Genomic DNA, 14,325 nt, shown 5'->3' on the forward strand with positions numbered 1-14,325 from the left:
GTGTTAGTTTCTTTCCATGGATAGCAGGATGTGCTGTTACATCTTGTGTATATACTGTATATATGTATGTACAGTATGTATTACATAATGTCACACTGGCTTCTTCCTCCCACCACATTGACGTTTATTCCCTCACTTTTCAACAATCACCTAGAGACACCGAAGACTGACTTCTGTCAAAGGACTAAGGATGTTGATCTTGTTTTGCACCCTGGCATAACTACTATGTAACACTAAGCCTACTGTGATTACCAATGTGCTGCTCAGTAGCTCTGCTAACCAAGATCATCTGTCATCTAAACGACAAAGCAAAGAAAATCATTCCTTGATCTAAATCCTGACTTTTTTTTTTAAGGTGTGGCTTTCGAGGTGGCTACATGGAAGTCTGTAATATGGACCCTGAAGTGAAGCAGCAGCTTATCAAACTGGTGTCTGTCAGATTGTGCCCTCCAGTCCCTGGTCAGGCCATGGTTGATGTCATTTCCACTCCCCCTCAGGAAGGAGAGCCATCATATGAGCAGTTCATCAAGGTTAGTGTGAAGGATGAATTTACTATGGGTCTGGAGATGTATGACAGAGAGCAAACTAAGGGAAATCATCATAGAAGAATGGATATCTCTGTATTTTTCAGCACAGTGTTGTAAAAAATCTGTGCAAATCAACAGAGTAGTTATTGTCCATTACATTCCAGCTCCTACCATGCTGGATTAAAGGGAAGTACTCTTGTTCAGTCAAATGGTCAACATTAGTAGTCACTCACATATAAAACAAAAATATTTAAGCAGTCTTGGAGTTAAAGTTACATATCTCACTGTTTCCCTAGCTGAACTGTTGCCCAGTGATAATGTATGTATCAGTCGCATACTGGCCAGTCAAGCTTACAGAAGTGGGCACATGCACAGCGCAGCTCCTCGATGCTGACTAGGACTGCAGAATAGAATGCCACCCTGTAAAGCACACGTGCACTTTAAGGACACATTTGTTGTACTGTAGATGCTGAATGCTTGGTTCTTCTTAATTTTTTTTTGTAAGATACTAGGGTTCTTCAGGCCTCTTCAGTATATAGTACTGCTAAAGGCTATTGTTCAACTAACCACCCCACCACAGGCCTTTATGATTGTTAATACAGAAGTAAAACTTGACAGCTACAGATTACTCATTACTGCCATCTTGATGGTGAATGCTATTTATTTATTTTTTTTGCACAGGAGAAGAATGCTGTTCTGGCCAGCCTGGCTGAGAAGGCCCATCTTACGGAGGACATGTTCAACACCGTTCCAGGAATCAAGTGTAATCCAGTGCAAGGAGCCATGTACTCCTTTCCCAGGATTGAGATTCCAGACAAAGCTGTGAAGGAGGCCAAGGTCATCATCTATTTTTATTCTCTTGATTTTTCAAGCCTGAATATTTAAAAACTCTTTGGGGAAAATGTACTATATGTGCTTCTCCCACCATTATTCTGACCTAATTGGACAGAGTCCCCTCCTGCTCTGTTTCAGTTCCATTTCTGGGACAAGTCCATCCTCTAGTTCTTCTTCTCTCTTCCTGAGCATGTTCAGAGGCATATGGACCCTTTTCACATTTCTTCTCTTTGTTTTCTCTGGACTTCTTGGTCCTCACTGGGAAGTAGTGTGGGGTGTGACTTGTGAGTATGTGTTGTGCCGAGAGTGGAAAAATATCAGTGAGAGAAAATAAGGATAGTGGAAAAGAGCAAGTCAAGAGGCAAACCAGGATTGTAACCATCAAGTCAAAAATACAAATACATGCAAACTTAGAACCAAAAATCAAAGTCAACAGGACATGCCAAAAATGTGTTAACAAGAAGACCAGAATAGTATTAAAGAATTATTAGAACAAGTGGAGTTATCCATTTTCTCTGATAAGGATGATATCAAAGAAATTATGTTTTCGTGCACAGCACAAAACACATGGAGACAGCTGTCAGTAAACCAAAAGGGTGACAAAATGGCTAAAGCAACTATAAAAATGTCAAAGAATAGTCCAAAGCGACAAACCAACATAATAATCAAAATCTTCATGATCAAATATCCTAAAATGGTGACAAAATACTTGTGTGTGTATGTATGTATGTATGTATGTATATATCCACAGTTTATATACACGTGTATGTGTGTGTATATAGTATACATTTTATAGAACCTTTGTATAATGAATGCCATCTCTAACTAATTTACAAGAATGCTATAGTTATTAATGCTATTGTTAGTACTGACCAATTAAGTCCATGTCACATTTGATAACTTTTCCAATCCTAGTCTTCATTTACATACTCTTCCAAGTTGGATATGTTTTCAATGGAGTTCAGCACCTCACTCCAAATACTTCACGACTCACTCAGTTTTGACTTTAGTTTTATGGGTGGCTCTATGGGCATGAGAGCTGACAACCAATGAATGTTCATCTGGAAGAGAAACCTATCTATTTAATGTCTTTTGTTTTATGTACTACGACAGAATTGAAAAAAGAATTCACAGATTGTGGCTAAACTCACCATAACTGTTACCCTTCTTACAGCACAGGCTCAGTCAGGCAACACACTATTGGCTGTCCGAAAATGGGCTGAGCACAACTATGCTGGAAAGTCATCATAAGTTTGCTAAATTTGACATGCCCAGTGATTTTCAACTGCGTAACTAGAAAGGGTTTGGCGATGAGATCAGCGGAAGCTGTCATAATCTGACATAACGTTTCACGTAGAGTAGCACAGTGAGTCAATAAGACAGCCTTGTGTGTGAGTATGTATGTAGGTATGGATGTACTGTATGTCTGTATGCATGCATATATACCAACAAATGATGCATACTTGTAAAAAAACCTTTCTGGGAGAAACACTGATTTATTAATAAAAATGTATTTTCAAAGTGACCTCCATCCCTAGGCACTGTAAATGTGTGGTAACCTATTTGCTTCTTGGTTGATTAAGTAACTTGCTCATAACCTGTTAGTGGGTCATTGGTGGTGGATTGGACCAGTAAGTGAGTTGTGGCTTACTGTTCAAAGCTGCTTGAGTGCACTACCTGCCTCGATTTCACACACACCTTCCTTTTTTACATTCCTGTTGGATTTCTTTATCAATATTTTCTTAACTAACATTGTTATTTATTTATTTTTTCTTTACAGGCCAAAGGTCTAGCTCCAGATATGTTTTACTGCATAAATTTACTAGAAGAGACTGGAATCTGTATTGTTCCAGGCAGTGGCTTTGGTCAGCGAGAAGGCACATACCACTTCAGGTTGGTCCCCTAACTAATGGAGGGTCAGTCACTGGAGTTAGGTGAAAATCTACTGTAGCCAGGAGGCTAGTCTAAAGGGATCAAATGGCTTAGGTTCTGCTTCAGAGCTTTTTCCTTCTTGTCCATTATTGTTTATTCCTAGATATCATACAGTGTGAAGACTTTAGAGTTTTTTTGAATTGCATCCGTTTTTTTGTTTTTTTTTTTAAATACTTGCCCCCTGCTCGCTTCGCTCGCCTACCCCCGTGTTTGGTTTTCCAGATACACACTTATAAGATTTTTTTTTTCTTTGAATTGTTGCTATTTCATTAGTTTCACTTTTATTTCAGAACTTCTGTAAAAGCAATATTTGGAATCTTTCGTGTCTCAATATGCTGAATCTTTTAAATGAGGTCTGTGAGACTTGTGTTTAATGACTTTGTACCATAATTTAGGATAGGTTTCTCTGTTTGGAATTTCAGCACAGGGAAAATGATCCACATCATTAGCAGTTAATAATTTTTTTTGCAAAGTAACCAATTAACGCATGTGAGTTAAACCCCGTTTTTGAAATTCTCTGACTTAAAACTAATTTCCTTTTGTTTGCGTCAATGTTATCTGTGCTATCTTTTTTTGATAATGTATCGACTGACATAATAAAGTGTCACAAAAGTTCTACTTTAACAATCGCTGACCTCGTAACCCCAAACACAACTTTCTAGCACCCTCTCCAACCCCTATTCCCACGGGTCTCGCCTCTCCCTTACCGTATCAATCGGCACACAGCTATCAGTCTTCCGTGCTGCACTCTGCCCTTCCTTGATCGGACCTAACAATCACTTAAAACAAAAAAGGCTTTAGCATGGCTGGGACGGTACAATAGTTTTGACTGTTACTGCTTTCATATTCTCTACCTTTCTCTGCATATGTATCGTGCCTTGGGTCTCTTTTCTCCACGCTGCTCTTTCTTCTTTGCTGAGAGCACAGGATCAGTGTGTGCCACGTGACTTTACATGACTGAATGTTTTGCTGGCTGGCCGTGCTCCTATATGATAGGAAAGGCGTGTCTTGCAAGAATCTTATGTTCCACGTCCCCACAAGACTGCCCTGGGACAATCTCTTGGCACCAAGTCTCATGTTTACGGTCCCCGCGATACGCTGTGTGGCCAGTCTTTTTTGCCTTGCGGGTCTTTAAAATGTCTTTCGAGAACTTCCGAGAAGATCACGTCGCCTTGCTTTTCCATTCCATCAGGATTTGTTATTATATATAGAGAGCTAATCAGATCTTAATCTTAGTAATAAAAATAGATTCAAAGAATACAATAAAAGAAGTAATACACAATCAAGTTAGCGTAAGGCTGTGTCAGTGTGCATCTACAAAGGAAAAAAAGGGATTTCCATGCTGAAATGAAAATAAGGTTAAAGATACAACATTTTGGCAGTAAAGCCTTCATGCAACTGAAAAGGAAAGAGAAGGTAACATATGTGTGATGGAAAGGAGGTACAAAGCCAGAGTAGATGAAAGGAGAAGTTGAGAGTAGGTGTGAAAAAGCTGCCATTAGAGTAGATGAAAGGAGATATTAAAAAGTTAGTTGGTCATTAGGTTCTGGAGAAATGTGTTATTCCAAGCTGAGGACAGGCTTCTCCTGATAATCTTTAAAAAGTGTCTTTGAATCCCTGTGAAAGAACATAAACAGATCAGTTTGGACATCATCAAAGGATGTGAAATGTTCTACAATTGGCTTTGGAAAGTTTAGTAGTTTGAACACACTCCCTGAAAAGGTCTGCTAGCCATCTCCACGTTTCACCTCTGTAGATTGATGGACGCTTTCTACAAGAAATACAATAAATTAGAATTTTAGACTGGTAAGAGCCCTGTTATTTAATATTGAAGTTACTAGAGGGACCAGCTACAAGGGTATTGTTGGTGATATATTTGCAGGTGACATAGCGGCCCCTGTTACAGCTCAGTGTGCATAGTGAGGAATGTAGCTCTCATCTGTGAAGTCAACTTTGAAAAATTAGCTAGCATAGGTTAGGTAATCAATGGAAGGGGATAAAGGGAGGATCAGGAAAAAAGGCTCACAAGGAAAGATCTGTCTTCAAAATGGGGAAATTTTGTTTGATAACCTGTGAGAAAGACAGTGTGTTAGGGTTTAATGTAAGTATCAAGGTTCCATTATTGGGATTCCTTCTAGAGTGGATGTTACGTGGTCCACTTCTGACTTGATTGAGGTCCCTGTCCACAAGATGAGAAATGCATCTTCTGTCAATGAAGGATCTCCACATTCTTTGTGCTTCACTACAGAAGTCAAGCTCATCACAGCTAAGGCAGAGGAGTCTAAGGAAATCTGAAAGGGGTGGAGAGTTTTTAGTGTGCCAGGGACAGAAGGAGCTGAAGAGAAGATAACACACACATTACTATACTTTGTCCATTCATTTATTGATCGAAAGGTATAAGTGGCTTTGGAGTTATTACATGGACTTCTAGGATTATCACTTCAGTTAAGGGAAACGTTAGAGTCAGGAGTATCAATTGATAGGGAGACAATGAAGTTAGGTGGTCCTGCCCTATTTAAGAAAGATAGACTTTGCTTTTCACCACACAGTTTGTGAACGCATGCCATGCCTTAATCAAAGGAGATGTCTGAGGACCTCAGAAAAAGACTTGTTCATGCTCATCAGGTTGGAAAAGGTTACAAAACTATTTCTAAAGATTTTGGACTTTTAAATCCACTGTCAGGTACATAGCGTATATATGGAGAAAATTTTTAACTTCCCAGAACTGAGTTCTACTCATTTTACAATCATACATAGGCTCACATGCCTTTCCCGGTAGATACGTTTAATATTGGTTTATTTTGATCAATATACGAATGAAAAAGTATAACATTTTATGTTTTATTTGTTTTATTGTGTTTTCTATATCCATTTATATAACTTAAATTTGATCAGATAATCTATGTAGTTAGTCAAAAAGGATTCACAAACTTTCTAGCATCATATCTTCCTAATAGATAAAGGGTGCTAAAGATCGTAAGGAAGAAGCTGTCAGTTATCTAGGGGAAAATTATAGTCACTTATCTGTTTGAGAATTTGTTTTAAAGGTTCCTTGCCTATTCGTCCTAGGAAGAGGTATTAGTTTCAAGATGTACAGTATATGCAAGCTAATATGTTTTCTGTTTTTTCTTTTCATTCTTTTGTCTTCTCAGAATGACCATTCTTCCCCCAGTGGACAAGCTCAAAGTCCTACTTAAAAAGCTGAAGGAGTTTCATATAAAGTTCACCAATAGATATTCTTAATCTGCCAGTTCCTGCCTGCTTAAAAACCTTTGCACAATACAGCCATGTGAGCCCTCCACACTAACAGCCAATGGAGCCTTACAATCTGTTAGTGGAAGATGCAACTTTGTCTCCAGGAAGAATCCCAGCATTGCCTGAGAGAAGGGCTGCAGTCTCGGTGTCTTCTTGTTATGCCAATTAACTATTCGGAAACACACTCACCACTCACTGAAGGCCAACTCTGAAATGTTAAGGGGAAGATTTTTATGTGTGATACACTTAAAACAGCAAGGTATACATAGCGAGAACCAAGATTTTAACATTTTTCTTTACTGAGATTAAAAATTCTGTGCTTTGGAAGATCCTAAGTTTAAATTCCAACTCAAGGTCCATTAAGAAGGTTGGTCATGTGCCAAGACCCCAAAAGTCATGATGGGACATACAGTATGTCTCCCTTTCCACCATTAGATGAATTCTTAGCACCATTCTTTTTCCATCTTTTTGGAACATCCAGAACAGGCCTTTTGAATTTGATGCAGAGGACTAGTTTTGTGTACTCACTAACTTTTGGACGCACATTCATGGCATTCACAGGACCTTACTGTGGTATAAAGGAGGGGTTTATGAATAGTTTATAACAGCACCTGGAGTTTTATCTATCCACTTCCCATTCTGCTAATACGAAAGGTACACCCATTTTTTGGAAGTCTACCTTTCTACCATCTCTGTAACATTTTTAAAATGGACTCCTACCAGATTCAGCAAAAATATTGAAGATATCTTTGTTCAAAGCTGGCTTTACTTGTCCTTCCAGTTCAGAAATCGATAATGAGATCTCCAACTTGAGGAGGGAAATAAGGGGGCCTTCATCCACTCCAGTGTTTGAAGGAAGTTAATAAGTCGATTTGTGTGCAGATCTGTCCAAATGGAATGTCTAAAATGACCAAGACATTTGACTGTTTTGACTGAAGGTTTCTTTGCGTGTTTATTATTTGGTCAGTGTGGTCCTGTTCGCAACTTATACTCATCATGGTTGTAATAATCAATAAGCCATTACAATGATTTAGTGGCTACAGGCCCTAGCATACTCCTTAAGGGACAATCATGACTAAGGCATGGACATTTATCCTTTATTCGATTCATCCTCTATCCTTTTCCATTGTAAATGATTATTTGCTTGCAAACTGAAATATGTAGATTGGTTTACCAGGTGGATGGGACCACTTCGTCCTCTGTGCATCTTTCAAGTCTTTGACACGTCCACAGAGAAATGTTATCTAGTGCCCTGGCAGCCCATGGGGTGCATGTGTTCACCCCCTCCTTTAACCACAGTACAGTCCCCTCATTTGCCGAGAGACTGGTGTACTGCACCCAGACAGAGCTGCCTGCCACTTTGGAAGACTGGACAAGATCAGCAGGCTTCAGCTGGGTGTTTCAAATTTTTAATACTTGTAACCATTTTAAGTAGCACTTGAATAAAGTTGATTCACATATTTTATATTGCGTCAATGTGTGTTTCAATTTTTGTGGAAGGTGTGGGAGGGATGATAGCAGTGGAAGTCTTGGGTTACTAAGCAGAAGTGTGGACTGATGACAAATGAAATGCAGTGCAGTGCAGTGGACCAGGAGCTGACATTGCCCTCTGTTAAGCAGATGTCTGGTAATCCTGAGCTGAGAACACTTAAGGTGCTTACGGGTGATGGCCGAGATGGCGAACACTCTTGTAAGAGTGTTTTTAACTTTTCTTACTGTGTGCTGCTATTTAATTGGATGAATGTAGGGTGTGTTCAGAGGCTGTTGGGACAAGATAAGAATTTCTGTCTTCTGGCTGTTGTTTACTAGACTACTAAGTGAAAGGGGAATCTGCATTAGTGTTTGCCAATTCATTTGAAGATGGATGATGTTGGAGTGGTTATAGCCCTGCTGCCCTACATATCCAGCACCTTTCGTTCAGGTTCTGTCTCTGGTTATTGTCCAAGTGGGCAGTGCAGATTAGGTGAACTGACAGTTCCAAACTGGCCCTATGTTTGTGTGCAACTGAATTAATAAGCAAGTTGGAAAATGTTCACTTGTGTTAATTCATTTGACAATGAAGTAACTTACATACAGTGGTGTGAAAAACTATTTGCCCCCTTCCTGATTTCTTATTCTTTTGCATGTTTGTCACACAAAATGTTTCTGATCATCAAACACATTTAACCATTAGTCAAATATAACACAAGTAAACACAAAATGCAGTTTTTAAATGATGGTTTTTATTATTTAGGGAGAAAAAATCCAAACCTACATGGCCCTGTGTGAAAAAGTAATTGCCCCCTGAACCTAATAACTGGTTGGGCCACCCTTAGCAGCAATAACTGCAATCAAGCGTTTGCGATAACTTGCAATGAGTCTTTTACAGCGCTCTGGAGGAATTTTGGCCCACTCATCTTTGCAGAATTGTTGTAATTCAGCTTTATTTGAGGGTTTTCTAGCATGAACCGCCTTTTTAAGGTCATGCCATAGCATCTCAATTGGATTCAGGTCAGGACTTTGACTAGGCCACTCCAAAGTCTTCATTTTGTTTTTCTTCAGCCATTCAGAGGTGGATTTGCTGGTGTGTTTTGGGTCATTGTCCTGTTGCAGCACCCAAGATCACTTCAGCTTGAGTTGACGAACAGATGGCGGACATTCTCCTTCAGGATTTTTTGGTAGACGGTAGAATTCATGGTTCCATCTATCACAGCAAGCCTTCCAGGTCCTGAAGCAGCAAAACAACCCCAGACCATCACACTACCACCACCATTTTTACTGTTGGTATGATGTTCTTTTCTGAAATGCTGTGTTCCTTTTCGCCAGATGTAACGGGACATTTGCCTTCCAAAAGTTTAACTTTTGTCTCATCAGTCCACAAGGTATTTTCCCAAAAGTCTTGGCAATCATTGAGATGTTTCTTAGCAAAATTGAGACAAGCCCTAATGTTCTTTTTGCTTAACAGTGGTTTGCGTCTTGGAAATCTGCCATGCAGGCCGTTTCTGCCCAGTCTCTTTCTAATGGTGGAGTCGTGAACACTGATCTTAATTGAGGCAAGTGAGGCCTGCAGTTCTTTAGACGTTGTCCTGGGGTCTTTTGTGACCTCTCGGATGAGTCGTCTCTGCACTCTTGGGGTAATTTTGGTCGGCCGGCCACTCCTGGGAAGGTTCACCACTGTTCCATGTTTTTGTCATTTGTGGATAATGGCTCTCACTGTGGTTCACTGGAGTCCCAAAGCTTTAGAAATGGCTTTATAACCTTTACCAGACTGATAGATCTCAATTACTTCTGTTCTCATTTGTTCCTGAATTTCTTTGGATCTTGGCATGATGTCTAGCTTTTGAGGTGCTTTTGGTCTACTTCTCTGTGTCAGGCAGCTCCTATTTAAGTGATTTCTTGATTGAAACAGGTGTGGCAGTAATCAGGCCTGGGGGTGGCTATGGAAATTGAACTCAGGTGTGATACACCACAGTTAGGTTATTTTTTAACAAGGGGGCAATTACTTTTTCACACAGGGCCAAGATGAGTGGACCAAAATTCCTCCAGAGCGCTGTAAAAGACTCATTGCAAGATATCGCAAACGCTTGGTTGCAGTTATTGCTGCTAAGGGTGGCCCAACCAGTTATTAGGTTCAGGGGGCAATTACTTTTTCACACAGGGCCATGTAGGTTTGGATTTTTTTTCTCCCTAAATAATAAAAACCATCATTTAAAAACTGCATGTTGTGTTTACTTGTGTTATATTTGACTAATGGTTAAATGTGTTTGATGATCAGAAACATTTTGTGTGACAAACATGCAAAAGAATAAGAAATCAGGAAGGGGGCAAATAGTTTTTCACACCACTGTACTTACATGTTACTTAGGTATTAGCATCAGAGCTTTGGATATGCATGCTGGATATTTGAGAACAATTTAAGCTTTTACTATTTTTCAAAAAGGGATTCCCTGGTGAGGAGCACAGGCACGGTGGTTCGTACTACACTAATCCATAACTCCAGGGATCTGAGTTCAATTAGTGGCCTCATCACTGACTTTATGAAGTCTGTAAATTCTTCCCATGTCTGTGAATGATTTTTTACCTCTCTTTCCTGGGTTTCAGCCCACATCCCAAACATATGAGAACTAGACTGTTTGAAAATACTGCATACACTTTATGGCAAAAAAAAGTTTTGGAAACCTGTCCTTCACATCCCTAAGTGCTTATTTGGACATCCCATTCCAAAACCATGGGACACCCACCTCACCGCCCCAACCCCTTTGCAGCTATATCAGCCTCCAATCTTCTGGGAAAGTATTCCACAAGATTTTGGAGTGTGTCTGTGGGAATTTGTGTCCATTCTTCCAAAAAAGCATTTATAAGGTCGGGTACTGATGCTGAATGAGAAGACCTGGCTTACTTTTGGAATTGCATTTTATCCCTGACATGTACAATAGGGGGTGGCGCAGTGGTAGCGCTGCTGCATCGCGGTAAGCAGACCTGGGTTTGCTTTGCTCCGGTTTCCTCCCACAGTCCAAAGACATGCAGGTTAGGTGCATTGGCAATCCTAAAAAATTGTCCCTAGTGTGTGCATTGTTGTGTGTGTGTGTGTGCCCTGCGGTGGGCTGGCACACTGCCCGGGATTTGTTTTCTGCCTTGTGCTCTGTGTTGGCTGGGATTGGCTCCAGCAGACCCCCGTGATCCTGTAGTTAGGATATAGCGGGTTGGATAATAGATGGATGGATGGGACAATGTATTACTGATAATCTCAGATGCCGTTTGTGTTTTTTGCTGCTATTCATACTTTTGCATTACTTGCTGTTCTTATGTAGTACCCATTAACTCCTGACTTTGACACTGCATTTTTGTTTATTCAAAGAGCCGCATGGGGCCCAGAGAGTGGATCAAGCCCAGTGCCCCTCCTGCTTCCTCCTAGGTTCACCCCTGTATAATCCATCCATCCATCCATTTTCCTTCACTTTCCCAATGATGCCCAGACATCCCTTTTCTTCGCCACCTCCTCCAACTCCTCTTAATATCGAGGTATACAGTATACCGTAATCTCTCCAACCTGTACTCCTGGGTAGTGCATATCTGAGAGGTACATACTATGTTTAGAGTGATGGCTAATGAAAATAAAGTCTCATCATTGGTTAAGGTGGTAAAGGTCAATGTTTGTTTTTTTACATGAACACTAAAAACGGGAATTTGCTATTCCTACCCCGAAATAGACCACTGCCTTAAATAAAGAGAGGCACATAGCCAAAGTCTTTAGATTCATAAGAGTGACTCAGTCCATTTTGACTTTATTGATTGACTCATTCACAGGTAGATGTCACTTTTTCCAGCAGCAGTCCCTGCACACATCAGGAATATTTGTGCATGAATTTTAAATGGAAATGTTTGATTTTCTCCAAAGCGTAATCAAACTTCTCAGGTGGAACAAGGGTGCAAAACCTGGTTGAGAAGAAAACAGAATATTAATGTCTAGTCCAAAGCAGAATGTTTAACTAATTGGAATTAACAGAAAATTTTCATCCAAGACCATATTATTATATCATAGGTAGAAAAGTTAGCAGAATAAATACTGAAATAGCTACAATATTCTAAATTATTGCAGAATTATAAAATTCAATAATATTATTAAATAATATTGTTTATATAATTTGTACTGTTTAGAATTTCAATAAATAATATACACCTACTGGTACAGATATATTAACTACTGTTATATTTTACACTAGCCGCATTACCTTTCGAACGCTATTAGTAGAATACATTTAAAGATTTTTAATATCTCTTGCCTGTGGTGGGCTGGCGCCCTGCCCAGGATTTGTTACCTGCCTTTTGCCCTGTGTTGGCTGGGATTGGCTCCAGCAGACCCCCGTGACCCTATAGTTAGTATATAGCGGGTTGGATAATGGATGGATGGATAATATCTCTTGCCCTATGTGTACCATCACCGCTGCTTCCTATGCCTTTCCGCAGTGTCCTTCTGTGTTTGATTTTATCTTGACAGGCACTCCCTCTTGCAAGCACATTCCACTAAAGCTAGCTTCTCAGATTCTAACATTTTGAGATGCCTTGCTCACTTCCTATTTACTGTTATACTTCCCGTCTTTTAAGATGACTCCGTTTGTCTCCTACACCTTTACTCCTCCTCATGTGTCTCACACCCGTACTTCCTCATTCATTTGCATCACTATTGTCAAACCACCCAGTCACACTGCAGCCAAACTGACCAATCAGACTGCTCAAAGGAACCATAGTGTTTAATTATATTGTAGATTCTTTATATTAGATGATTAGTTTATAATTTGCAGGATAATCTCCCCACTGTCAATATACCTGTTGTGAAAGAAGTGAGCTTCATTCTTAGTTTAGGTGAGAATGTGCCAAACATATTGTGTTAAAAATATTAAAAAGAACCACAAGGGAATTCATGCACTATGAGCACACAAATTCAATTCTATGAATGCCAGGGGATATTTCTTGCAACTCATCCCAAATTGGTCCACGTCCTGCACCTAGTCTTAAGCTTACAAGTCAAAAGTAGTTATAAATTAAGCTTTGTAAGGCACTGGTGAGATATCACCTGAAGTACTATGTGCAGCTTTCGTCTCTTTATTACCAAAAAGACATGGCAGTAGTCCTAGAAAACGTCTGGAGGAGAATGATTACACCAATTCCTGGACTACAGAGGATGAGTAATGAGGAAAGACTGAAGGAGCTGAACCTTTTTAATTTGAGTAAGCTAACAGTAAGAAGGGATATTGTTAGAAAATTGTTAAGGGAAAGTTTTGTACAAATCTTACAAGGTGTTTCTTCACACAGAGACACATGTAATTAGTTACCAAGTTTTGTGATGGACGGTAGGACTTGATGTTGCTTTAGAGGAATTAGATATTAGGAATATCTAATCTAGGATATTAGGAAGTAGATAGGATTGGCGAGCTTTGTTGGGCTGAATGGCCTGCTCTCGTCAAAAGTTTTTCTAATGTTTTAATGTTCTAACGTTCTCAGACAAAGTGGTAATCTTACACTTTGATCCGTTTGATTACAAAACATGTTCCGTGTCTGTAAAGGGTGAGTTTGTTTAGCACCCAGACTCTGGAATGACCTACGTAAATTAATTAGATCAGCTGACTCCATGAATTCTACCTGACTTTATTACCCTTCTCTCAGTTTACCTCTCTGTCAAGATGCTCATGTAACCCGTGTGTGTCTGCTAGACCATCAATTCTGTTGTCTGTTAGGCTTTTCCCTGAATTTACTATCTTACTCTTCTTTATTTATTTATCTGGTTTAGTACAATGCTATATACTGTATACCCTGCCGTTCTTTCTTTAACTCTGTGAAGTGCCTTGAGCATGGGAGAGGCGCTATATAAATAAAATGTATTATTATTATTAAGGTTACAGGGTGTGTCTTTGAGAAGGGCAATTAAATAACCTTTCCAATAAAATGTGATAACATCAAAGTCTGACCAAGCAGGTTGAACAAGAATACAATACAATACAGTTTATTTTTTTATAGCCCAAAATCACACAGGAAGTGCCACAATGGGCCACAACAGGCCCTGCCTTTTGACAGCCCCCCAGCCTTGACTCTCTGAGAAGACAAGGAAAAACTCCCAATAAAAACCTTGTAGGGAAAATGGAAGAAACCTTGGGAAAGGCAGTTCAAAGAGAGACCCCTTTCCAGGTAGGTTGGGCGTGCAGTGGGTGTCAAAAGTAGGGGGTCAATACAATACAATACACAGAACAGAACAATTCCTTAATACAGCATAATAATAAAATTTTAGAAGTACGGTTTAACA

The 14,325-nt window shown here is 39.7% G+C and overlaps 2 protein-coding genes across 6 annotated transcripts in view; one reads left to right on the forward strand and one right to left on the reverse strand.

The window, feature by feature from the left end:
- Nucleotides 1-8,013, forward strand: part of LOC120529737 (alanine aminotransferase 2-like) — a 90,626-nt gene extending 82,613 nt beyond the window's left edge. For all 3 annotated transcript variants that reach the window (XM_039753809.1, XM_039753808.1, XM_039753807.1), the window contains 4 exons: nucleotides 356-530; nucleotides 1,209-1,364; nucleotides 3,142-3,254; nucleotides 6,446-8,013. In XM_039753809.1, the coding sequence (XP_039609743.1) occupies nucleotides 356-530; nucleotides 1,209-1,364; nucleotides 3,142-3,254; nucleotides 6,446-6,536 (535 nt within the window). In that variant the 3' untranslated portion in view covers nucleotides 6,537-8,013. The remainder of the gene's footprint in view (nucleotides 1-355; nucleotides 531-1,208; nucleotides 1,365-3,141; nucleotides 3,255-6,445) is intronic.
- A 3,664-nt stretch (nucleotides 8,014-11,677) lies between these two features.
- Nucleotides 11,678-14,325, reverse strand: part of LOC120529738 (alanine aminotransferase 2-like) — a 59,919-nt gene continuing 57,271 nt past the window's right edge. For 2 of the 3 annotated variants that reach the window (XM_039753811.1, XM_039753812.1), the window contains exon 12: nucleotides 11,678-11,963. In XM_039753811.1, the coding sequence (XP_039609745.1) occupies nucleotides 11,873-11,963 (91 nt within the window). In that variant the 3' untranslated portion in view covers nucleotides 11,678-11,872. The remainder of the gene's footprint in view (nucleotides 11,964-14,325) is intronic. The other variant, XM_039753813.1, reaches the window with a different exon arrangement.

Source organism: Polypterus senegalus, chromosome 5 (assembly GCF_016835505.1).
Source record: "Polypterus senegalus isolate Bchr_013 chromosome 5, ASM1683550v1, whole genome shotgun sequence".
Taxonomy (NCBI): domain Eukaryota; kingdom Metazoa; phylum Chordata; class Cladistia; order Polypteriformes; family Polypteridae; genus Polypterus; species Polypterus senegalus.